Below are 27,393 nucleotides of genomic sequence, written 5' to 3'. Positions count from 1 at the left end.
AAGGAAAATGTTCCGGACCTTCGGCCAGCTTCATCAGATGTTAACAGCCCTGGAAAAAGCTCGGCTTGCCAGGGCCTGAAGAAACTGGACGGCTGCCAGGGAATATCAATGCTGGCAGAGGAATGGCTGTCGTCTGGCCCTTCCTTGATAATGCGCTCTACGAGGCTGGCCTGGCTCTGGTGGAGCAGATACTAGGGGCCTGCCTGCCTCATTCAGGGAAATATATTGAACTCTATTCCAGGGCCTGTATATTTCACACTGAGGGAACATGTTCTGCACTTCCATTCATGGCAACAGTTGGATATTCATGGCAACATTGGAAGCAGAAAGGATGGAGAGTTTGGAAAATAAATCTGGAGTATTTATCTCTCCTACTAACATACATTTTAGGCTGCACAAAGCTAAAATAAAGCAATGTTTGCTTTAAGGTTGGGAGTATCTTGCCTGAATTGCTAGTGATTCCATGTATGCATGGGAGACCATCAGGCCCACACCGAGGAAACATATAATGTTCTCTATGCAAAGGCCCGTCTGGCCTCTGTGAGGAAAAAATATATATTGTTGTCGGTAAAGGGGCTTATACAGCCAACACCAAAGAAAAATTGCTGTTCTCTGTAAATAGGCCAGCCTGCCCCTTGTCAGGAACATTAACTATTTTCCCGGGGCTTTAAGTGGGATGAAAAAACTGGGGGGGGGTCTCAATAGGGCGTGGCCATTATAATTATGGGCGCGGCTTAAAAACACATAAGCTAAAAATCTGCGCTTAGCATAGATTGCCCCCTACTTGTATTTTGCTGTTTCTGTCATTGCATCCAGATATATGATACATCAAGCAACAACATACCTTCCACAAGTCAAGACTATTGATTTTGTTTCAGAAGATAAATAAGCAGCAACTATGGCTTGTATATAATATTGAAAAACATTCCACTTAAAGCCCTGGTGACACCACGACAATGTTGCTTCTTCTTTGTTTCAAAAAGAGAAGGGAATTCCAGAGAGAAAATGACGAAAATGACTCACTTTAAAAGATTTCCCTTCCCCTACAAGGCTCACCTGGAATGACGTCATGCCGTAACTTCTCCACTAGTGAGAAGTGAGCAGTGCAAGCACGCGCACACTAGTGAGAAGTGAGCAGTGTGAGCACACCAGGGCCTAACTGGCCATAGCGGGCTCCGGTCAATCCCCCCGTGCGCCGCAGGTGTGGGGCTGGTTTTGGGCCCCTGGGGGCCGTTCTTGTTACAGGGCCGATTTTACAGCAAAATCGTCCCTGCACCAAAATCGGCAGAAAACCAGCCCTGGCAAAGAGCTCAGCGCCACCTCCAACCCCCCCCACCAAGTGGGGATGGGGGGCCGGCGGGGCACTGTGCCAGGGCCATTTGTGGTTCCCAGTCTGTCCCTGGAGCACTTGCGCATCGATGTGCCTGCTGTCACTGCAGTCCGGAAAAAAGACGGACACAGAACAGAGCCCGATAGAGACCCGTTTCGAGGCCCCCTTTAAAAAACTGCCGGGTGCTTAGCACCAGTGAGACCAGGCCCACTTAAAGCCCTGTATTTTCCATACAAAACTCTGGCTGGCCATCACTGATTTAGTCCAAACTGCTCCCTAATAATGTAGTCGGCCTGGCACTTTGTAAAGAAGAAGACACTGGTCTCTGCAGAGCACTATCTGACACACAACAGGGACAGGCCATGAGGGATTCTGTATACAGGAGCCTGTCTAGATCACAGGCAGAGAAATACACTGCTCTCTGTGCGTTGGCCTGTTTGGATCACTTCAAAGGAACATACATTATTCTCTATAGCCAAGCCGGTCTAGCCCTCACTGAGGAGGCCGACATTCCTCACCAACAACAGGGTCTCCCTAATAATGTCCTCTTATGCAGAGGCTTGTCTGGACCCCATTAAATGATCAGATTATTTTCCCTGGACAGAGGAGGCCTGCCTGAACTTTAGAGATGGAAAATGCATTGTTGTCTATGTAGGCATGTCAGGCCTTTGTGGAGGAAACACATTGCTCTCTACTCAGAGATATATATGTCTGACCTTCACTGAAGGACGGATACTCTGCTGCAACAGCTACTACACAGCATCTGGATCCATGACCCTCTCCAGTGAATATAGACAAGAGGTCAAACCCATTCTTGAAAGGTGCCACCTGGATAAATCTAGGCCACGTCGCCACACGTATGGCTGCCAGCGGTGGGAGACCAGTTAAAAGGCCCGTCCACCCTTAGCATCTCAACCTGATCAGATTGAATAAACCCCTGGTCCTCCAATGAATACAGTGTAACCAGACAAACAAACACATGCTGTTACTATGGAATATGTGTGATGGTATTTTGAGTAATTGGGAGTCATTTCCCTAGAACAGTACATCATTTGAGTTGCCAGCATATTTAATTTAATTTAATTTAATTGCGGGTTTATATAGCGCTAGGAATCGACTCCCGGAGGAGTATCTCCACGCTTCGACCGCTGGGGAACCCGTCCTGGCTCACCCTGAGAGATGGTCCCTGATGGGTATCTCTAAGGTGCGACCAAGCATCCCCGGCGGTCTGGGGGGGCCGTTGTGAAGATGAGGCAAGCTGATGCCCAGAGTTGCCGAGTGTGGTTTCTGACTAGAGTAGGCACCGAGGCGAGAATTATCGAGTCCGCTGACCCTGGTCCACGACCCTGCCGCGTCGGGAATCAAACCCTGGTCCCGGGCCGTTCTCTGCTTACGGGTCTGCCGCCTCTAACCAGTGAGCCACACTGTGACGTGTTCCATTTTTTTGTTGTTGTAATTTGCGTTTCCTTCCAGAGTCATTAAGACTTTTTAAGAGAAATGCTTCGCTTAGCTCGCTAGCTCTAAGAAGGGTTCAATCGATAGGTTCTGGGTGTGGTTTGCACTTCACATAACTAAGATATACATAATAAATTAACGTGCAATGGATTTTACCTATGCATTCTCCAACCACCTTGTTTGTATAGCCTCTTTTCAGTTTGCCCTCAGGCCTTTCCGAATTGGCATATAATTGAGTACTTCCTTTGGCGTTAGGTCTCAAACGTCACTTCCGTGAGGGCACTCTCTCCCCTCATTGGGAACAATAGAGTGCAAGATGGACCACAGCACTAATAAACCTAAATTCTCCTGTGGTAGTTGAAAAGCGGAGCAAAGCACCTTAGTGTATAAAGGGGGATAAAGGCGCACATGGACACCGGAAGTAGTACAAAAAAAGACCGAAAAGAGACAAGTCAGGGCTTCAATTGCAGACGATTTTAATTTAGGTTTTTAGATAACGGATACTGTTGTTTTATGCCCTTTCTGTAAAATTTGGGAGAGGGGGCCAACGATAAACTGTTTGATGCCAATACTTCGGTGGGGTTAGCCTATCCCACTTATTATAAACTTGGGAGGCAGAATTCTGGGACATTTTATAATTTTCAATAACTCATTGGGCTATAGCACCACTATTTACTTATTTGTATCAGAAATTTCCCGATGACTGACATTAACCCCCTTTAAATAGTTACCCCTGAAATCAAACATGTTTGAACAAAAGGCATTATATAATAGGAATCTCTGAGTTTCGACCATGAGATACGCCTAGATATGCCTGATGCTAGGTGTTTTTGAAGATCCCCCACTGTGACTGGATAACAGCCAGAGACCATTCTGTGTCAGCACTGTGGGTTCACTGAAGACTCGCTTTAAACACGGTGGTGGGGCACAGCTCATCAACTTCACCCCCAATAGCTCAAGTTGTATACATTTTGTCTCTAAAATACCCCCGTGTAAATTTAAACAGGCTTATTTCCAAGTATCTAACAGTTCTCACTTGATATTATTGTGCTAAAGCGCCCGCAGAAGGGATATGAGTCACTGGGAGATTGCCTTATTTTCCCAGAACCTCATATTCTCATCAAGTGACGGAACAGGTTTTAGAGCCCACGTCTCTTTATTCCACGGTCATAACTTAAAGACTTCACCACGCCTCATTTTCCCTTTGATCCATCATGATCAATACTGTACCGTTGCCATACATTACTCACTCTATACATTCCCACATCTGAACCCAGCCTTCAAAATTCCCCTGGCACAGTCAACAGAGAAAGCAGATTTCTTTTGTGTGGTTAAATTCCAAGCGATCCCAGGTGGCAGCAGTAATCCCTTTGATGGAATATTGTTACCTTGCACGATACAGAAAGTTGCCCTGGTGTTAGCGGGGCTCACAATTTGTGCACTACAGCTCTTTGCAAACACTGGTGCGTCTAGTACTCTATTGGCACATCCCACTTTCCAGCAATCACTGACACCCAAGCTTGCTGGTCCTGTCTCCGAGAGAAAACTTGAGTTTCTTGCCTTTGATTGTGTTGTGTGTGAGGCCATCAAGTTGCAATAGGATAAGGGGGTTGGTTTATTTACACCAACGCTGTAAGGCGTGCAGTCCCACCCCTTTAATGGTGCCAAACAAACCACCAAGGTCATAGAGCGAGTGAACCACTGTGGAACAGTGCCAGCAGAAGGTACATGGCATTCCTGCTTTGGCCAATGGCCCATACATGCTCAGTCAGCTCTTTCTGGTTCCAATCGTGGGAAGGAGTGTGGTTTCAATGGAAGCCACAAAGCACGTCTAGACCCAACGCGCTTCGCAGAGTTAACACATTTTAACACCGAAGAGGAAAAAAGGCATCACAATGTACACCACAAATGCAACCCAACGAAAATAGAAGGAACCAAAGTCTAGTAACATTCTTTGGTGGAATGGATGAAGTAAAATCCTTTTTACTGCATAATACCGAACATGAGACAAGATCACATATACAATATTATGTTTAAAAAGTATCAAGACAAAGGTAACGGCGGCAGATAAGGGGATCGGCAGCATTTATCATGTCCAGAAAATGGAAGATACTACTTTAGCTAGAGTACAACAAAATGCACTCCAAGCAGCGATACTCCGCTGGGACTCAGGTTGCCGTGAGGCACTACAGTTGTCGAGAATAAAGCACACCAGGGCCATCTATTGACACATTTCAACCTCCATGGATTGCAGGTGTGAGAACAAACCCAGAACAGGCATGCAAGGGTCCTGCTGAGGTTACAGAAAGGTAAAGTAGCAACAAGCATCGGCAAAGTCAATAGGTCTCGCCCATGACAGCTATTGGCTTTGGCAATGTTTAGTAGCCATGCTGTACAGCAGCGTGGATATTTTGCACTGTGGTTAAAACTAATTTTAAAAAGTGCTATGATGCACCCAGAGCTAATGTACTTTTTTTTTAAAAAAGTGCTTTAGCGCTGGTTGCATTATAGTCCTTTAAAATAATATTTTGAGCCATGCTGCTGTACAGCACTGCTACAAATCATTGCCAAAATCAGAAATGCCCATGCTGTGCAGCATAAACAAAAGGCAATGGCACAACCAACAGTCACAAAGGGAAGACCTTTTGCCTTTGCCAAAGCGTGTTACATCTTGGCACAACACACCTGTAATTCTAAGCAAATCAGTTCATCTGCTCAACAGTGAAAAAGAAAAAAAATATGACAACAAAAATCCTATTACATAAAGAAAGCAATAACACACATGTCCATGTCTTAGGTAAAATACTTTTGGTAGCAGATAACATCTGTTAAACTAAAAGCAGATAACATATGCAGTCAAAATAAACATCCATCTCCAAGGAGAAAATGGCTTCTTTGAAGAGTGTGTGGCATAGTAAAACTTAGCTACATATGGCAAGAGGTTCAACAAGGACGACGAACCAACATTGGCAAAGCCAATAGGTCTCACCTACGCACAAGCTTTTGGCTTTGCAAGTGTGTTTTAGCCAGGTTGTACAACAGCATGGCTGCTGTTCAGAATAGCTAAAAGTTAGTGGTGTGGAGTGTACAGTGGAATGGCGTAGAGTAAAGTAGAGTGTTGAAGAGAGGATTTGCAGGGAGTGTCGTGTATTTTAGTTGCATAGAGTGTAGTGGCATAGAATGGCGTAGAGTGGAGTGGCATAGAGTAGGGTGGACTGGTGTAGATAGTTGCCGAGTTTTGTGGCGTACAGTGGAGTTGTGTAGAGTGCCTCAGAATTCAACGGCGCACAATGCAGTGTTGTAGAATGCAGTGGCATAGATTATAGTGATGCATAATAGAGTGCAGTGTCGCAGAGGGGAGTGGGGCAGAGGGGAGTGGGGCAGAGGGGGGATACGGGGCAGAGGGGGGATACGGGGCAGGGGGATACGGGGGAGTGGTGAAGAGTACAGTAGCACAGAGTGCAGTGGCATAGAGTGGGGTGGAGTAGGATATAGTGTTGTTGAGTGCAGTGGCGTAAACTGGAACGCTGCAAATTAGAGCGCCATTGTGTTAAGTGGCACAGAGTGCAGTGTTGCAGAGTAGTGTCAGAGTGCAGTGGTATTGAGTGCAGTGGCATAGAATGGCGTTGAGTAGCGTGGAGCAGAGTACAGTGATGTAGAGTGCAGTGACATAGATTAGAGTGCACACTACTGGTGTACAGTGCATCAATGTAGAGCATTACAGAATATAATGACGTAGAGTGCAGTGGTATAGAGTGAAACGACATTGAATTCAGCAGTGTACAATGCAGCATTGTAGAATGCAGTGGCGTAGATTAGAGTGGTGCATAGTGGAGTACAGCGGTGCAGAGCGAAGTGGTACAGAGTGCAGTGTCATACAGCTGAGTGATGCCGTACAATTAATCTTCCCAAGCCCCCCCGTGTAGACTTAAAATCCGAGGTGGCAAGTCCCTCTCTGTACTAGGATCCAAGGCAAGGACCCAACTTCCCAGCCCTTTGCAGTTCATAGAATCGGAAGCTCTTTTCAAAAAGCATTTAAAGACATGGCTCTTCTTGGCCCCTGATGCACTCTGTTACTCCCTCATCTAGTCAGCTTCACTTTCTCTCTTACTTTCCCTCCAATCTGGGTTATCGGATGTTAAATTGTAGCGCCAGGATGCTCCATTTCGAGTGGCAGTGCACTTTATATGTTTCAAATTAATTAATTAATTTACTCGTTCAGACTGCAGTGGCGTAGAGTTCAGTGGTGCAAAGTAGAGTGGTGTAGAGTGCCCTGGCGTAGAGTGCAGTGGTGCAGAGAAGAGTGCAGTATACTGGCGTAAAGTAGAGTGCTGAAGATTAGAGTGCAATGGCATGGAGTGGCAGTGAGGTAGTATGCAGCTGAAGAGCGGAGTGTTGCAGAGTGCATTGGGGAAGAGCGCAGTGGTAGAGAGTACTTTGCTGTAGAGTACAGTGTCAGAATTCAGTGGTATAGAATGCCGTAGATAGGAATCACATGGAATGGTGCACAGTGGAGTAGAGTGGCAAAGTGTGCAGTTGTGTAGAGTGCGGTAGTTTAGAGTAGAGTGGCATAGAGTGCATTGGCATAGAGTGGAGTAGAGTGCAGTGGCATAGTGTAGATTGTTTTATAGTAGAGTGAAGTGGCGTAGAGGTTAGTAGTGCTGAGTAGAGTGTAATGGCGCAGAGTAAAGTGATTTAGAGTGTAGTGGTGCAGAGTAGAGTTGCCTGCAGTGGAGTGGCATAGAGTGCAGGGGCGTAGTGTTGAGTTTAACAAAAGTAAAGTGCATTTGTATAAAGTGTATTGACAGAGTGCAGTGTTGCAAAGTGGCATAGAATGGAGTTGTGCAGAGTAGGTTGGAGTGGCTAGACTGGAGTAGTGTACAGTGCAGTGGAGAAGAGTGCTGTGATGTAGAGCGGCATAGAGTGAAGTGCTGGAGGGTGCTATGGCATGGAGTGGACTGGACTGGTAGCCTGTTGGATGTGCCTATCTAACAGGCTACCACGTCAACGTGTGATGTATTACTAGAAGCAGACGGGGGATCTATTTCAGCCTCTTTTTCTCTCTTGGTGATAATGATAAAGTGGAGTAGTGAAGAAAGGGGTTGAGTGAAGTGCTGCAGAGTGCACTGGCGTTGAGTGCTGTAAAGTATAGTGGTGCACAGTTGAGTGCAGTGGCGTGGAGAGGTGCAGAATAGAGTGGACAACACGATTTCAATTAAAATTACCATTTTATTTGCACAGACATACAGTTTGACTCAAAACTATACAGCGCACATATGTGTCCTCTAGTGTAATGATTTATTTTTATCATATTAAATTGTTTCCAACACACTTTAGAATTAACAAAAACATATGCTTTGTGTTCGTAATTCTGATATATACTGAAATCCTTGTACCGGTCCTTTCAATGCTGTAGAGTGCTAGAAATAAAACCCTTTCCTAAGTCCAGTATCCAGCAATATTGTAGCATTAATATGCTCTCTTTGAAATCACAGAAAGAAAAGTAAACACCAAGCTCCCTCAGGGAGACAGAGCCTGAAATTGGACCTCGGTCTTTGAAAGCACAGCAAAAGTAACAAGATAAGAACAAGATTTACAGGCCTGTTTACAGAAAGAAGCACTTGTGGAAGAATACAAAAAGAGCTGGCGTGAAAAGGCTTTGCTCCTTGGGAGGGCCAAATTCACCCTGGACAATCAAAAAAAAAAAGCCAGCAAATAGGAAGTCAGAAAATGTGAGTTACAAACCACAAACCCAATGGTAAGCAGCAGACAGAAAACATTCCCAGAGAAGTTACTGAATGTCTTTAACAGACCAGGCTGCTGCGCAAACCAGACAGCTGCACTCTCTGGTAGGCTTTGACCTAAGAATAAAAATAGTGCCTCAATCACAGTGCGGTCCGCGGAAGGACAACAATCAAGCTGAAGCAATCAATACTTGGTCCATGCTCCAGCTGAAAGAAGAGGAAGTGAAGCCAGTACATGCTGGCCAATTAGAAGACACCAACTAAGAGTGGCAATGAAGCCAACAAATGGTATGCAAAGGGTCGGCTGCAAGCCCCTTGCTGCATACAATATCCCTCAAAAGCTAGAGTGCATGCGTTTTTGCAGGCAAGACCTAGAAACGGCCAAAGTTCACTGGAAGGAAAGGAACCAGCTAAAGGAGACAGAGTGAAATTTCACAAACAAAAGTAATTCACTCGACATATAGAAAGGCTATGCACTTCCTCTTCTACATCAAACAATACTCACTGCAAAGTTATTTTAGAACATAGGTAACAAGTGGCATATATGGAACTGAAATTATGTAGCATATTCATCTTTAGGATAGGCAAGAGCATGCCTATCTTCATCAGTTCTCTGGAAGGGAATACAGAGGAGGATTTTGCAGCACAAAGTTAAATTTGGAAGAGGAAGACACGGGCAGAGGCTGCGAAGGTATGAGCTAATAGAGTCATGATTCGAGGGTTATAGAATGGGTAAAAGACAAGGAAACTTGAGAGCGTGAAGATGGGTGATTAGTCGCGGGATGTGAAGGCAATGGAAGGGAAGATCTAAATGAAGTGAGCAGGAGGTTGAATTGAAGGTTTTCTTAAGCGAGATAGCAGTAGCATAGCGCTCTGCGTTTAGAGGTAAAGTGCTCAGTAAGGGTCAACTCGAGAACATTGTATTGGTGTGCTTGGGTAAAAATATGTAATGTTGAACATAGCGGTTTGAGGTTACATTTTAATGGTAATATTCGCTCATTTGTAGTGAACCCCTGAGGAAGGGCTAAAACTAAGGCCCGAAATGCATTGGGTAACATCAATTTCGCAACTGAGGATGTTTAGTGTTTTTTGTCGTGTCCAGACAAAGGCTCGGATGGGCATATCTGTGGCATGAGAAACTGTTGAAATATAAATGTCACAAGAGTGAACTGAACAACAAAAATTAATAAAATTACTAAAAGACTTTGGAGTACATGGAACAATCATTGTTGAAATTGCAATAACGGTTGAAGAAATTTGTGATAATCACAATCGATGCTGTGCACCTGGTAATGGAGGGGAAACTCCCTTCCATCTTTAAAGAACTATCAGAAACACAGACACATTAAGGGCCCTAAGCCAAGAAAAAGAAGAAATAAAGGGACAGAAATGGGAGGCAAAAGCCTCATTCAAATAGGCAAGTGTGATGGAACGGATACATGCAATAATGGAACAATTTGTAAAAAAAAAAAAATGGAGGGGATTTAGGCATGGAGATCAATCACAGAAATAAGATACTGGATGGGGTCCTCCTGAAGCAGAGACAGCTTATGAGGAAACAACCTCTGACCTTAGCTGTTCTTGCATTAGAACTTTAACCCAGGATCTTCAGACCGAAGATGCATTTCGCAGGTATTTGATTTCAGATTGGATGCCACAGTAAAGAATCAGGACTGCACATGTCTTCATTCGCACAACTAGAGGTCTGCCCATACCCAAGATGCTCACACAGTTCTGATCAGCCACAGCCTATCATAAAGTGAACAATCCCCTACCTGGCTGAAGAGACCATGACAACCAGGCCCCTAGAGCCCAGAGTGAAATGTTTATTTTAGCAAAAGACCTATAAGAAATACAATCACCAAAATCAACCTGCCAGTACTAACAAAAACAAACAAAATGGTCAAAAACGCACACAAGGCAATTTATTTCCCATTGTATATTCAGCGATGGTTTAACACACTGGATTGTTACAAAAAAAATTGATTAGGGAGTGCTGGGTAGAAATGATGAACACTTTTGCTCCAGACAAGTCAACATCATGTAACCATCCCTAACAAACATATCTGGTAATTGGTTTAGCAGGTAAGAGTTATTTTTTTTCGTGGTGGCCACATATCATGGCTCAACCTAGGTCCACTGCTGATCATTTGCACAGATGTGGGGATAAGATACTACTGCAGCGAACGTATCTCCTGTAAAATTGAATTTTTGTTATCCGGTCAAACAAATAACCAGGATGGCACACCTAGGAGCCAGCCTCTCTCGCGAATCTCCCCAGTGTGAGGCATCTGCGGGCACCATCCACTGGCACGCTACATTTGAAGGCTCCACGCGAGTCTACTTGGATTAGGAGTTACGAGCGTAAGATCCTAGAACATGATGTTGAACAGAGGATGAAAAAGAAAGATGGGGGTGGGGCGGGGTGGGCCACAGGCATTTCAGTTTCGAACCCAGGCTTCTAGTTTAGCAGTCAAGCCCCTTTAATGCAATTGAAAAGGAAATCAGGAAGGCTTTAATCAAATTCAAGAAAATGTAATTAAAGAAACAAAATCCAAGAAAATGTGATTAAGAAACACAAAGTAGAGAAGTGAAACTGCGGTTTGAATAAGAACCCCAAGTCCACGTTTAACCCTTTTCAAATCAAATTACTGACCTCATGAGAGAAGAGAGGGAAAAAGTGCAAATCTGATGTCCTTCCAGCAGTCTCAAAAACCAACAAGCATTTACAATGCAACGGTTTCGCCTTTGCAAAAGTTAGAGCTATTGGCATTGTAAATGACAAACGTTTTATTTATGTGTTGTTTTTGAAAACAGATAAATAAATGGCATTGTCATTTACAATGCCAATAGCTTAATCTCTCGCAAATGCGTGACCTATTGCATCTGCACCCACACACACACACAGAACCACACAGAGCCACACACACCCACGCAACTGGTATAAAACAAAACATATTCTGCATATTTGGAAAGAATATATATAATTTTTCTAGATGTGTGTGTATAAGGGTAAAACTAAAAGCAAACGTAAGTATAGCAGTACGAACGTTAACAATAATAACACAAATATTACCATGAATAGTAAAAGTTTTACTATTACCACAAATACTACTACTCCTACTAATATCAATATTAATTCTTAAAAATATAAAAATAATAATACGCTTGGGGGCGTAGAACCCTAGTTTCAAGGTGCTACAAATTCTAATTTTATCCTGTGAAATAATATAAGCCCGCGATATTCTGCATTGCTTAAAACATCAAATATTAAACCCAAGAGGGTTTAATGTAATGCTCAAGAGCAACACAAGTCACAACATTCCAGTCTTTTACTGGAAAATCATCAGTAGAGAAATCTGTGGGACGCGACGGGGTGTGTGATTCAGGCTCTGCAGCCGAGCCAGTAACGATTGCAAAATATGTGCATTATAGACTGAACGTTCAACGCACACACTTCCTGCTCAGGCATCCTGTAGAGACATCCTCGGAAAGGGCACCCGGCGCCCGGGAGGGATGGAGAAGGCTTCCATTGTGTTGCGCCCCTTATCTGCAGAGACCTATTGTGAAGCGCTCCGACGCCTTCGGGTAAAGTGCGCGCTATATAAAAACGCATTAATAAAAATAAATAAACACGTATCCTGTGCGCAGACGGGTCCGAGAGGCTTGAAGGCAGGACCAGGCTGCTTCCTTCCCATCGCCAGTGACTTCACTTCCCAAATGTAGCCGAAAGAGGTAGAAAAAAACACAGGCCTATTCGGTTAACCGTCCTCTGCCCTTTCTGTGTCACGAGGGGAGACAGGGGACCACACTGGAAGGGGCTGCTGTTCTTACCCAGGGTGACGGTGACCCAACTGGCTGACTGCTCCAGATGGACGGGACCATTAAGGTGAGACCGTGCAGGGGCCGCTGAGAGGTGCTTATATCCATGTAGTGGCGGCATACATACGTGGCTTCACAACGTCTTCAATTTAGCTGTCTCTTTCAGGGCTTTGGCTGAAACTTGGTATTCGTTTAAAGTTGTGATCAATACTCGTTGTTTCTAAGCGCTTTGTGTTTTCATGCCTACATCTTTGGAGCGCATTTTGTCCACTAGCCAGTAGAATAGTTCACAGTTGAATGCGCCTGCTGCAGACATATGTGAATAACATGTTAACGTTAAAACGGAGCCCGGGTCTGTGGTGCACCTATGAGCCCTCCTCTTTGCAAAGCCAGGAAACTGAAATCGCGCAACCCACCCCTGCAAACGACACTTTCAAAATGGCGAAAACAAAACTTAAAAAAAAAAAAACACTGCCCACCGCCGCAATGACGATCGCAAAGGGGCGGGATGAGTAAAAATCGCCAGAACGCCTACGAATCTGCTCGGGCAATGACTGACAGATCTCTCTTCCAATGGCTAGCCTCCATTTATGGAGCTAGCCAATGGAAGAGAGAGGCGGGACAAAGCACCCTACTGTTCTAACATAAGATTTCGCCTGCGCGGACGCTGCTGCGCGGCGGACGCCAGGCGAAACCTAAAAATGACCACAGCACATCAACAGGCATTCTCCTGTCAAGATTATGGAATTAACATCCAGAACACCTCAGACCCAAACAAGTCATTTGGCATTCTGGAAGAACCAAACTCACGTTTTTACAGAATGTACCCATCAATCTAAAAATGTCCATTCTCCTCATCTTTACTCGTGAAGGGCGTTGTTGCACTTGCTACTAATTCTTGGCATGCAAATGCATTCACAAAAAAAAAAACCTTCCAAATTCACCAGGTTAGGTTGAGAAAAAGTCCAAGCACTAATGAGTAAAGGGCAGGAGTGTATGCATAATTAACTTATGCAAGAAAGATGCTGCCTAGATTAGACTATTTGCAAACATATACCAATATTTACCTACAGCTTCTTCTTTCTTTACAGATCCACCTAAAACAATGCACACAAGAGACCTACATTTCAGTGCTTTGCAAAGTTTACAAGAAGGCAGAAAAAGATTTTTAAGATCCACTTGTATTATTGGGGGGTGCAAGGTGGTAAAACGAGGGCAAATACAGTTTATGCACATTAATCCACATTCCCAGGAGGAAAACACGTAAATGGGTGCGAAACTGACCGAATACTGTGAGATAACCTTATTTCCCTAGACGGTGTCGCCACTCACTATAACAATGCCTTACCTCTTACTGAGGTCATTACTACCTTTCCAAACTTCAGCAAGTCAGGATGCGAGTTAGCCAGTGAGTAGGTCATGCCAATTATTTTAGGGGAGATCACCAGGCCACGACTGAGCACATGTGTGGGTGAACTGGATATATGAGAGTGTATGTGAGCATCAGTTGTCCTGATGCATGCACATGCCTTTGACACTGAAGCCGAAACTGGTCATGCGAGTCCTTACCTGGTCACACTGGAGCTGGGCCAGAGTATATGCGAATGTGAGTGTGTATTTAATGGCTGTACCTCTTGATATGAAACAACATTTGGCGAGTAAAGACACTACCAGGGCATATGAGGCTGTTCCTGGCATGTGTGTTCTTTTCCCCTAGTCTATGTGGCATCAGCCCAGTTGATACATGTAGCCAACTAAAATGGCTGTTTGTTGTAGTATATTTTTTGTTATTTAATTACAGTTGCATAAAGGCCTAGATTTACTATTGTTCAGGCAACATAGAGTTGCATGAAAGATTGCAGCACTGCTTGGCAGGAATGGGGGGAAATTGTGTTGTGTCAGAGTTAGCAAGATTTCTGCTCAAAAGATGTTACTGGAAGCAAACACTCTAAAAAAGCCATTGTGGTGGCACGTTCGACATTGCGCATAGGCAACCCAGCCATGCCGTGAGATTTTACATGTGGTAAAATGCTCTAGTAAAAAAAAATTAATGCAAGCCCAACCATCCAAACTGCGGCAATTGACGAGCGCTGCCGTTCAAGCCTGTTTTTGCTGAAAAACCACACGTGATGATGCACTCTTACCAACGTAAAAAGTAAATTTGGGCCGAAGTGTTATTTTTTTTAATTTGTAGTTTATTTTTTATTTAGCAACAGCAATTGTAACATTTTGAAAGGAAACCTCACTGAGATCCCTTTGAAGTGTCGCCCCCTGTTGAGTCATAGGGTATGTATAGTCACACCCTGTGATGTCGTCCAGTCGGTTTCAAAGCACACAGCATCACTCCTGACGAAATTAGTAATTTTGGTGCAGCAGTTATGGCAGTCTAGAGGGAAAGCGACAGATTACATAAATCTACTTTTGGGGAGGCCGTCTGAGGAAGAAAGACTCTAGCTTAGAGCGAGGCTGCCATTCCAGAGGCATAAAGTCAAGACTGGCCAAGGTCGAAACTAGCAGTCTGGATGCAACTCAAAAGCGGGAGGGGGTGTAGGCGGGAGGGGGTGTAGATGGGGGAAAAGGACAGCCTTTGCGAAAGGCAGCTTAAAGTGAGACAGACAAATCCGGAAGTGACAAAGACTTTAAGTGCGACACGATGCGCAGAAGTGCGTGCCGAGGAGGAGACAGTCTAGCGGTCAGCCAGTCTGTGGTTAAGCTCACAGAGAGACGGGCAGTCTGAGGTGAGGTGAGACAGCAGGACTGCTCGCGCAGAATTCGGACATCAAGCGTCCTTTGTGCTCGAAGTAAAAATCCAGATGTGCGCCTGCTCAGATACAAGCCGCTCTCACGTTCACATCAAAGAGAGTCGTCAAGCCCCTGGGGGCCTCCAACGCCCCTCTGCTCAATAAAACTGAGCTCCTATACAGGAGTCATCACAGCACGAATGAACTCTGGCACTGGATTGATAGTAGTCAGAACGGCCCGGGTCAAGGGTACCGGTTTTATCGGCCTCGTAAGGATAAAAGGCTGAATGAACCCAGACAAGCTTCAAAGCTATGATCTGCATATTACTCAAAGATCTCTACAGAGTCACTCAACCCAATATCTGGTGAGGAGTCCCTCCTCTACCAGGACTTTAGCTGCCGCCATCTTGTTCCTAGCTATGTGTGCAGTCACGGAAATGCCTCTGGGCAGTCTGATCCTAGAGTGGGAAGTGAGCTAAAGAACGTTGATGGATTTAACCCAGATCTGTGACTGGGGGTGACTGTCTGAAAAGTTTCAGTGCTCCGTGTGACCGTGCAGCATCTCCTTGTGTTTGCTTTGTTCGCCCTAAGTTGGCAGGGTATGCCCAGACATTGATCCCTTGTTTACTTTGCCACTGGATTCAAGGGAGCCTGGCTGATGAGGGCTGTTAGCCTGAAACCAGTCCCAGGATGCTTGTTTCTGGTCCAGGGAAGACCTGGTTTGGCAGTTCGGGCTGGACTGTACCCATGAGGCACAGGGTCAAGACTGATTTGCATATGGCTGGGTCCGAACAGGGGTGGTGAAGTGAGCTAAACAACGATGATGGATTCAACCGAGATCTGCGACAGCGGGTGAGTGTTTGAAAAGTTTCAGCGCTCCGTCCATCATCTCCTTGTGTTTGCTTTGTTCACCCTAGACCCTGGCATCATGTCAAATAGTATAGAATGTCCACATAATAGTTCTACATCGGTACCCTTTGTCTTTTCTGCACATACTTTCTTCTTCAGTTGTATGGCTCAAATGGGGTCTACACAACGGTAGTGGTTGCTCACTGTACACTGGTACAATTGCTTGGAGTATTGTTGATACACCTTAATAAAGAACTGCGGTTGGGGCTCAGGGGGCACTAACCTTACCTCCCACACCCTGTAGAGTCTTGGTTTCCCACAAAAGGGGGGGCGGAGCCACCCATCTCAAAGCCTCTTTACGTTTGTGAATTTGCCTCTGGGACACACTTATAATGTGATACAACAGGCACGTGCCTCAAGGCAGAACACCCACCCACCTCCCAAAAGCACCAAACCCACTGCCAACCGCTGCGCAGAGAATAGTGTTGTGATAAAGCAGCGCAGATGTGTGCTTCCTCTAAAGCAGCTCTAAACAGTGATTACTGATTAGTTATAAAGTTGCTTCCTAGCAAGACAGTCGCATAGAGGAGCTGTTTTGGGTCAGAAAGTGATATTTCCAGCCCCAATTTGTCCTCTCGGATGGTCTGAACTCCATGGTGCTGGCAGCTCATCAGAAAGGAATTTAAAAAGGCGCACCTTACATTGCTGGAAGGGTGCACCTACTGACGTGTTCGGGCAAGTGCAACTCTTCATATGTAACACAAGAAACGGAGGGTGGCAGCCTGCCTTCCTCTCTCTGACCTATGCCTGACCTCCTAATCAGTCCCCAGCCCACTGTGCTCTCTTAAGAACATGGTCTGCTCGTCATCAGTTAAAGTAAAAGGGCCTGGAAGCCTCATTTTGGGTACCCTGGTGTAAAACGGTGTATTTTCGTATCCGGTAAAAACTGCAGCCATCAAACGTGTCATTCCCTCAAGCTACATTAGCTACCCAGTCTGAAATTCACACCTTGAAAAGATGCATAACATAGTAATACTGCAAATTTTCCGAGCTGGAAAACTCTGCATCTTGCAATGTTGCCTCATAAAAATGACATGGTATTGTAATTGCATTTATCCAGCACTTACTACACCTGACAGGGCTTATTCCACCAAGTTTACCTGCCTAAATCATTGGGAGGAAAAAGCATGGTAGTACCATACAAGCTATAGTCTCTATTTAGAGACAAGTGGGAATGTGTAACTTAATTGGGATAACTTGCTCAATCTGAAAGAGGGCCAACTTCTGGTCTTTGCATGTGAAGTAGGCTCGGAAATAGGGAGGCTAAACGCTCCAGTCATCGCTTACCTGAACTCCAAAATGTATACACATGTGTTTCTGTTGTATGATCAGGACTGTGTAAAATACAGATCTGGCAACATCACTGACCATACAGGTAACGTAAAGTATAACCCCCTGATTCATCAAAGTCCTGTTTTGCGAGTCCTTAATAGCGATTTTTAAGGAATCGCTATTAAAGACTCGCAAAACGGACGCATGTAGAAATCTCAATATTTTTTGCGATTTCTACTAATCGCAAATAAGGAATGGCTTTCCCATTCATTCCTATGGGCCTAAAGGCAAATAAAGAAGCAATTTCAAGGGTGGCAGGGTGTCCAAAGGACACCCTGTAGCACCCCTGAAATGGTAATGTACACTGGTGTTGCGCACACACATGTCCAAAGGACATGTGTGTGTGTAACATACAACTTAGAAAAATGCACTAAAGTGCATTTTTCTAAGTTTTTGCTATTTACCACTTAGTTAGACTTCGCGGTAAATAGCGGCCCCAGATTGCGCATTCGCAATTTTAAAATGGTTCATGAACTGCATTTAAGGAATCTCAAATTGAGATTCCTTAAATGCAATTATTCGCAATTTAGCGATTTCTAGAATTGCGATTTTTGCATTTGGGATGATGAATCCCAAATGCAAAAATAGCGCTCGCAAAGGGCCAGATTCTCAGAATCTGGCCCTTTGCAAGCCGATTTTGGCTTGATGAATCTGGCTGCAAGATCGTTGTAGTGACAGAGCACGGAGAAGTGGATGATCAAGAAGAGGAAATGAGGTTACAAAAGGCGGAAACATTAGCAAGCTAAAAGAGTGTTCGACACTATTTCATGCCAATACATAGGTATAATTATGAATCTTATATACATTACAGCTTCATAAAAAGCATAAGGCACTGTAGTAAACCAAATAAAATCTTAGACGTTGGAGGAAGAAAAATGTGTTGACCTGGTATATCCCGTACTGATAATTTTTATGTTTCTTCCTGTATAAGGTCTAGCACCTCCCTTCTCCATCGTTAAATGAAAATATAAGTTCTGCTAAAAGTCTCACATTGCCATAGAAAACGGAGGTCACACACATGAAGTTAACAACACTGGCGTCATGGCACAGAATTAATGTGACCAGCTGATACAAAAACCACTACTGGTCTCAGCTTTTCCCAAGTGTCTACAGTCCCAATAAAGAAGTAACTTAACACTGATTTATGACTGATAGTTAACACTAATGACTATTTGCTCTCTGAACTGAACAGCACACCTATCCTTTGTGGCTTCCACATTAGTTCTGGTTTTCCAACATCTCCTTTACAATAGGCGCCTTTCCCTCCTCGAGTTTGCTATTGTCTTACTTTCATTGAATAAACCAGTGAGACTCAAAGTATGGAGCAAGGGCCGCATGCGGCAATCCTGAACTTTACACGCAGTCCCCTTGTGAACAGCAGTACTGGGATGCTGTATACTGAACTCAGTGCCAAACTTAAAAAGATGTTAAATACCAAGGGTAACGCTGGGGATCCAGAGATAGCCCTACCCTCAACCTATGGTGTAAGGATATGGAGACGGCAATGATGGCGGAAAAATCAGTATATATTATCGAGGATGTCCAAAAAAATGTGCAAATGTCTGGGGAGGTTGGAATAGCTATTGAGGCGACATATGTGATCCACCCCAGGTGGAAGACTCAGAGTCAGGTGCCAGCATATGAAAAGGAGAGCTCAATGGGTACGTGCTGAAAGGATTGTTGTCAAGAGCAAGTGGCGCACAGACAGATATTAATGCCCAGTACTTTATTTTTGAAAATATTGTTAACGGAGAGTAAACAGAATGTTGAAATGTTTATATGGATTATATGCAGACATGCACTTTATGCAATGCCATGCAACATGTTCAATAAAAATTGTTTTTTTTAAAAAAAGGGTAAGCATTCCTTTAAAGGTCAATTGAAGTTAAAGAAAGGAAGTAACTAGGGTACCCTGCACCACTTAACGTTAGAAACACCTTCATATTTAAAGACATCTAAAAGCAAATCTGTAAAAAATGATAGCCTCTTCATAATTCAAAAAGTGTACTTCATTAACTAGCAGAACCGTTTCACCTTAGTACATCAGATTATATCAGTAACTTGAGAAGGTTTTTTTACAGTGATAGTTTTCAAACATGAATTTAGAAACATGCATGCTCCCCCCTTCAACCAGACAACAAACGCCAATAGTGTAGTAACAGGCAAGTCAGTTATGTGTACACTTTGGGTAACTTGGGTTGCTATAAGGCAGAAACAACATTATATGTTGTTATAATATCTATAACAATTATTATATGTGTATTTGGAGGTCCTCATATATGATCATGAAGGAAAAGGAGGGAAAATTAAATACACCAATTGCCTAGGATTACAAAATTTGATCAAGAGTGGAAGCTGGGATTAATCCAAGTTTTCTGGTTTCTCATTGTGCAACGTGCAACTCCGCCACCAGATGTACATATTTTGGTTCCCCTAAACCCTCCTTACACCCCATTCGATACCAGCCTGCTGTTGTCAATGTGGTCCTCAGTCACATAACAGACTAAAGTTTTTGGTTCCTGGGAAAATCTTTGCGTGTACCCATGAAACAAAATCAAGCTCGGTTTTTTTTTTGCCAACCACATGTGAATGTATTATTTCGCACAAAAAGTAAGACTAACTGTAAATTCACAAATGTGTCCTTTTTCCTTACCAATAACAAACTATTGTCCATCTTCTGTCCAGCTTTCAGTCACAATACAGAGACTAAACTTCCTTAGGCCTCCAACTTATTTTGCCAGGAACATGATCACAGTTTTTCCTTCCAATTTGACACCACTTGATTTGTCAGACGTTTTTGACACACCATGCTTCTTCTTCTGTTTCTAAATCCCTTCAGTAGTTTAGTTTAGTTTATTTGTTTAGCACAGATAATTAAAACCATTGCTGTGAAATATCCATATTAGCACAATTATCACATCAAGAAACAAAACTGAGGAAATACACTGTCATTTTAAAAAAAATCTATACATTTAAAAACAATTTTAAAACTACCAGTGTTAAGGTACTATTGAAGTCCAAAAAGTGAAAAGATTAGGACAAGAGGTGCTAGACAAGGGGACGAAAAAAGTCAGTAATAAGTTTGGGGGGGGGGGGCAGGAAACGTAGGAGCCGAGGAGGGTGAAAAGAAGTTTGCCAAAAGTCTCACAAACTTTCCAACCCTGGCAAGCGCTTGAATATCTGTGGAGGTAAAACACAGAGCCGTCGCCTCCCAGCATGACCTAGTGCCCCATTTTAAAAATAGAGGTGTTAATAAATGCCTTCTGGAGCCATCCATAGCGGGGCAACAACACAGTAGGTGCGGCCATGATTCTTTGTGTTATGAGCACAGTCTGCAGGCCCCCCCTCCTTTGAAGGAGCCCATCTGTAGGACGCTGTAGAGCACAGGCCTAGAAGGCGCATAGACAATATGTTCTTCCGTGCCACTGCGTTCAGGTTTTCCAGTAGATAGAATTGCGGTACCCCAGGCCGGTATGAGACATTCAAAGGAAGCAAGACAGTTGGTGTGTTTAAAGCCTGAAGGTCCATCCGATGGGAAATTAGTTTCGTCTGCTTATTTATGACTTTTTTCCACACGGAGTATGGACTTGTGTCTGAGATTAGCAGGGAGCTGTCAATTTCTAATGATTTAATGGCCTTTGTCATTTGACGGTTCCATGGGTTTCCAGGGCTGGTAAAAATCTCTTTTAGGCAGAATTTTAGGGTGGTATCTGCTGCTTTTGATGACCTTATAAAATATTTCAATGCATCTGCCTCGCAGTAGATGGACTGCCTTTGTAGTCCCAGCTCCAGACGTAGTCTTGTTCTCTGAATGAATTTCGGGAGATGAAAGATTTTTTTGTAAATGGAAACTTGGGCATGGTCAAGGCTGACACAGCATGCACCGGGAAAGGCCTGATGTCCATAGTTTAAGGCGGGGAGTAGTGTGGCTTTGATCACTTTCAAGATAGGTTCTGCAGAGGGGCTGCTCAGAGACTTATTCAAACGAGTCAGGGAGTATGTTATTGCACCTGCTCTTTTTTTCATGGCAGCTAAATGAGCTGTTGATCTTGAGGTCTCGCAGAACCATATTCCTAAGTAATTGTATTTTGCTATTGAGTTGATCGTTGCAGGTCCAATGTGCCACCTTAAACTTCTCTTGTTCTTACAACGGCCGAATATCATCACCTTGGTCTTTTCTTGGTTGATTTTTAGCACGTTGGCCGTATTATATGTATGAAGCTTACTTAATGCTCGTTGGAGCCCCGTTTTTGTCTGGTCCATTATGACAATATCATCAGCATATTGTAAAATATGCAAATCCCGTTTTGCAGGACCCAGCTTTGGCGGGAGTAAATTGCTTTTCTTCAGATATGTCCCCAGATCGGCAGTATAGAGATTGAACAAAAGCGGGGCGAGAACACAGCCCTGCTTCAAACCGTCTCCAATGGCAATTTTTCTGGAGACTATCTTGGGGCCAGTTTTAATTCGTACCCAGGTGTTCTTGTGCAGGGAGATAAGGGCTCCTAGCAGGTTCTGTGGAATCCCCAATTTGTCCAGTTTCCTCCATAGAATGTCGCGAGACACTTTATCGAAGGCGTTTCCTCCATAGAATGTCGCGAGACACTTTATCGAAGGCGTTTCCTCCATAGAATGTCGCGAGACACTTTATCGAAGGCTTCCCTTCAGTATTGTCATCTTGGATCCAACACCACATTTCAGATTGTCTCAGCTTTTACTTATTTATCTCATGAAGTACCACATGGTTCTCCTCTCTTGTGCCACCATTATTTTATTTCCTTTAGTCTTTCTATTTAAGAGCAGTCATTTCATGTTGTGGGTTTAATACACATCTTTATGATAATATTCTGATATTTCCCTTTTCCGTCTTAAATTGGTTTTCTTCACCAGCATCTGTCTGATTGTCTTACATCGGTTGAGGAATGGATAGGTGAGCTCTCCCCTTCTCTTCCCATGACCCTCTTGTCAACCCAGTATTTGTAAAGCGCCAACTAATCACCCCTAAGTGTCTCAAGGCGCTGGGCGCCGTTGGGGAGATTAAGTGAGCTATTGCCCAGAGTCACATGGTGGTGAGCTGAGCTGCCGCCGGTGCCAGGAATCGAACCGGGAGCCCTTCGCTTCAGAGCCAGCTGCCCAGGCCACTGCACCACACCTCTGCCTCTTGTGCGTTACTTTCATCTATATCCTTCACTCCTCTTCATCAAATACAAGTTGGTGGACTTTTTATAACATAAAGTACTCATTGAGGACCTAGATTCCAGTGTGAATACTGACCTGGTCAGGTTATATTATTCTTTGAACATATACAATTTATTCCACTTAATTCCATAGCATTTTATGCTGCCCACATTTTTTATATAAAGCAAATGATACGGAATATAATTTAATCAAGATTAGAATACTTGTTTAAACTATTTCCCATCTCAATGCATGAGCCCCAGATTATGACACTAGCAATTTTAAGGGTCGAGCCTGTGAGAGCATGCACTAGCACGTGTCTCGCTTGCGAGATACTCTTGTATCCAAAAAGGGCTTGGAGCCCATCCATTGCTTACCCATTTCTTGGCTTGCCTGACACTCTTCATTACAGCCTCGTAATTAGTCACTGCAGGCCTAACATCGTTTCTGTTCCTCTCTGTGGAGTAGGGACCAAGCACTGATTGATTCAACTTAATTAGTGCCTGTCCTCTGCTCCCAACGTGACTGAGGTACTTAATTTACTCTTTTTAACTTCCAATCCCCTGAAAACAGAAGGTGTGCGACTGGTCAAAACGTGCCCGGTAGGACAAACAAAATTGCAAAGTTTTATTTTCTATACTTAACCTTCTTTTATTTTGCCATGCCTTCTTTTTCTCACTTTGAACTCATGTTTTCTTTTGATTTTGATCCTGGCGCTGTTCTCAAAAGATGCTGATTATCTTCTTGCAAAGTGACACTGTTTCTTTATGTGTAATTTCTGAAATTAATCTTTAACATATACTCATGCAGTACACCCTAGCCCATCTCACTCCAATCAGCCCCATTCGACTCCACCCCAATCCACCCCACATCAATCCGTCCCACTCAATCCAATCAACTCCAAACTAATCCAATCCAAACCAATCACCCCAATCCAATGCACTTCAATCATCCCAACCTACCCCAATCCTTCCAACCCGCCCCACTCCAATCTGCTCCACTCTAATTTGCCCCACTCTGACCCAAAACAACCCTCCCCCTACTCCGACCAGAACAACTCACCCTCTACTCCGACCCAAAACAACCCACCCCCTACACCCAAAACAACCTGCCCCCTACTCAGACTCAAAACATCTCCCATCCAATCTGCTCCCACGCCAATCCAAAACATCCCCCATCCAATCTGCCCCGCACCACTCCAATCTGCACCCCTCCAATCCGCACCACTCCAATCCAAAACAGGTTGCCCCCACTCATATCCAAAACAATCTGCCCCACACCAATCCAAAATATCCGCCCCAATCCAATCTGCCCCATACTAATCCAAAACATCCACCCCACTCAAATCCAATCCGCACCACTTCAATCCAATCCGCACCACCCCAATACACCTCTCTCCAATACAATCCACCCATTGCAATCAAATCTACTTCACTTCGATTCACCCCAACACATGCCAATCCAGTACCCCCTACTCCTATCCACCACAATCGAATCCAGTCCACCCAAATGCAGTCCAATACACCCCACTCTATCCCAATTCAATACAATCCACCCCAGTTAATTCAACCTCACTTAATCTAATCCATCCAGCCCACTGCACTCCAGTCCACCCCACCACAATCCAATACACTAATTCACCCCACTCCAATCCACCCAAATCCAATTCACCTCACCCCATGTCAATCCACCCCACTCCAACCCACTCCATACAGCCCACCCACTCCCATTTATCCCACTAAATTTAAACCACTCTGTCCCAATCCAATCCACCCACTACCTCAATCCACTCCAACCCACTTCCCCCTATTCCACAATACTCCATGACACTCTCTGCCACTCAACTCTACTCCCCTCTGACACTCTACTACCCCAACACCACTTTCCTCCAACAAATCCAGTCTACGACACTCTATTGCCACACACTTCACGACACTCCACACCACTAACTTTTAGCCATGCTGAACAGCAGCCACACTGGTGTACAAAATGGCAAGACACATTGCCAAAGTCAATATCTCTTGTATAGGCATGACCTGTTGGCTTTGCCAATGCTTGTTTGCCTAGTTTGTGTAAAAATGGATAGTGAGACCCCTCCCCAACCCGCCAAATATTGTACGTATAGCCCATAAGGATCTTAATCTTGTCCTGTGTGTCAATACGGAGTTATTATTATGGCTGGCACTTAGGCAATCACACCTTATGTGAAACCCAGAGGGCACCCAGTATTTTTCCAGAGGTATTCAGTCATTTTGTGTTGATTTTCACGGGTAATATATTTTTCTAATGCACACTATAGTGTACACTTTCCGCCACCTACCATTTTACTACTGGTGTTATCCTTGGGGATGTTTTTAAGTCACCCTTCAAACGTCCATAATCCAGTGCTTAATTTGAGCTGATCGTTTCCGGTGCGCGGCACCAGCACTTAATTGTCAACTGCGTGTGACAGTCTGCCACAAGGTGGCGGTGTCTGGCTAATTTAGGGATGACCACAACAACAGGTAATTATTAAATCAGTACACTTTCAAATGACAATTACCTTCCGCCCAAGCCATTCCTGCAGCTTTCGAGGCCTGACATAATCCGAGCTGTCACACTTGATGGAGTGTGATGGTTAGCAGTTGTGTTGTTACGATCACCGGGCAACATGGCAGGGGGATTGTGTGGTGCAAACTGCAGTGGCCTCCTGACGAGTGTCCTGGAACTATTTTTTTAGGGTTTGTTACAAATTAAGCACTGCCTTAATCTCAAACGCATAAATGCACCGCATGGATGATACACGAGCAGGGCGAATCAAGTCTATGATTGTAGAGCAGGTCTGAGGGATGCCCGTCTTGACTGTCGTGAGCTCATTTAAAGTGAAACGCGCCCTGACAGGCCGCCATTCTAGCTATTGTTTAAAACTACTGCAACTAAAAGCGAGGTTTTCTTGGCTTAGAAATTGTAAAACCGCAGATTCCTCATTTGTACATGTTTCAGAGTAAAATCGCCCAAATTAGATGCTAGAGGAAAACCTGTGTGTTCTACCATACAATGCAGAGGATGTTGTGCTCTGCGCGCCTTGGACCACTGTCCCTGTTTAACGGGGTCCGTGTAAATACATTTTGTCCACGTGTCAGTTTGGGCTGTGGTGGAGGAAGGCGGCTTGCTGATGTCGGCTCTTTCTGCAGCCCCTGTAGGCCCGCCCTCTTCCCTGCCCCTCTTTCCTTCCATCACTGCAGACCTGGCATTGGGTGCACGCTAAGAGTGGACATTCTTTCACATTATTGAGTCTCAAAATGGCATCTTTAGAAAAGTATAGCGGCTTGGGACATCTCAGCACGTGGCAACTGTGGAGGCACGCACACTGCATTCACGAACGTGCACCCAAAGGGATCGCCGCTGAATGACAGGAGGTTACTGTCTAGCGCACCGGAAACCCTGGCAGACTCATGCCAACTTGAGCGACGTAGCGTGACTTACGCTTACCCTCTATACAAACCCCCCACGACGCCCGCCACCCAAGTTGATGCACAGAATAGAACCACATTGTCTGCCCCTCTCGCTTCGGGAGACAAGAATCCCCAATGTGAGGACTGATTGCCCTTCACAATTCACATACATGCACAAAGATCTGTTGTGTGCATACTCTCCACCCCTCCCCCGAAGCTGCCCCAAACAGTTTGGATGTGTCTGCAACATCCCTTCCCACGTTGCATCTGATCTGTGTGCTGGAAGAAATCTGCCCTCGCCAACCAGCCAGCAGCCTGCCACCGGCCTGCGACCACTCGCCCCAAACCAGATTCAGGCACTTTTGACTCTAGTACCTGAACAAACCCCGTCCACTCCACTTTAATCTGTATCCAGGCTATAGAGCCCCTCCATCTCCCTTCAAGGACCCCCATATCACACTGTGGATACCCACCCTCCCGACCCCTGTCCCCTAAAATACTACTGGTTAATCACATGTTCATATTTGATCAGTGAAGCCTCTCCGCCTCCTTCAACAGTTGTGACTTGCAGTTGCATCCCCTGAACTCACTCCACATCTGGAAATAGCCCCTCCCTTTTACCCCTACCACACCCCTCATCTGGAAATAGCCCCGCCCTTTGATGTGTGAGCAGCAGTTCACTAGTTGATCTGTGTGCACAAGAGCACTCCGCCCCAGAATCACACGCACACACAATGGCACGGGAGTGATTTAATAAGAGCCACTCTTGAAAACAGAACAGGCCAAGATGCACCAATCACAGACACGCACCTAAACAGTTCATCTGGGTACAGATTCATTCTCTGTTACCCCTCACACCCGTGCCCGCCCCGGGATGTACTCACATAGTGCTTGTTGGGGAAGCGCCTCTTCTGCACGTCCAGCACCTGCACGTCCGCGACGCTCCTCCGGGGCATGGCTCAGCCTGCCCCCTCCTCAGGGTGAACTCTCCCGGATGAGAGAAGGGGGTTGGATCCAGCGCTGAGTGCAGAGGTCAGGGGTCGGAGCGAGGGCGCTAATGGACCAGGGGGGTGAGGGGGGCCCGGGTGAGCGGCTGCCGGGGGCCCTGGGTAGTCTGGGCTCTCAGTCTGGGATGTCTGCTCCAGGGCTCCCTTTCTTTTCTTCCTTCCTTCCTTCCCTCCCAGGGCACCGGGCTGGCTCAGCAGCAGCTCCAGCGGCCCCGCCCGTCCAGACCCACCCACACCCTATCCGAGCTCTCCAGGGGCGGCCCTTCCTAGCAGTCCCATCCCAGAGATCCGGCCCCTTAAAGCAGCACAGCAGCGCAATAGCCACAGGGCTGGGGGTTCTCTCTGTTGTTATTCAGCGCACCTCTCCAAAACACTGGAAAGAGATGACGCGCTGTGCGAGCGCTGCCAAGGAGCACGTGATTTGCCTTCTACGCTCGTTTG

General features: G+C 45.0%; 1 protein-coding gene across 4 annotated transcripts in view; it reads right to left on the bottom strand.

Annotated features, from left to right (window-relative positions):
• SH3PXD2B (SH3 and PX domains 2B) overlaps window positions 1–27,145 on the bottom strand; it is a 305,249-nt gene extending 278,104 nt beyond the window's left edge. For all 4 annotated transcript variants that reach the window (XR_013598659.1, XM_078653005.1, XM_078653007.1 and 1 more), the window contains exon 1: window positions 26,830–27,145. Coding sequence is in view for 3 of the 4 variants with exons in the window: in XM_078653005.1 (XP_078509131.1) it covers window positions 26,830–26,901 (72 nt within the window). In the remaining variant the exon portion in view is untranslated. The remainder of the gene's footprint in view (window positions 1–26,829) is intronic.
• Between the last annotated feature and the right edge of the window lie 248 nt (window positions 27,146–27,393).

This window comes from Lissotriton helveticus, chromosome 7, assembly GCF_964261635.1.
Source record: "Lissotriton helveticus chromosome 7, aLisHel1.1, whole genome shotgun sequence".
Classification (NCBI taxonomy): domain Eukaryota; kingdom Metazoa; phylum Chordata; class Amphibia; order Caudata; family Salamandridae; genus Lissotriton; species Lissotriton helveticus.
Note: the sequence above shows the minus strand (reverse complement) of the source record. Positions and strands in the feature narration are given on the sequence as shown.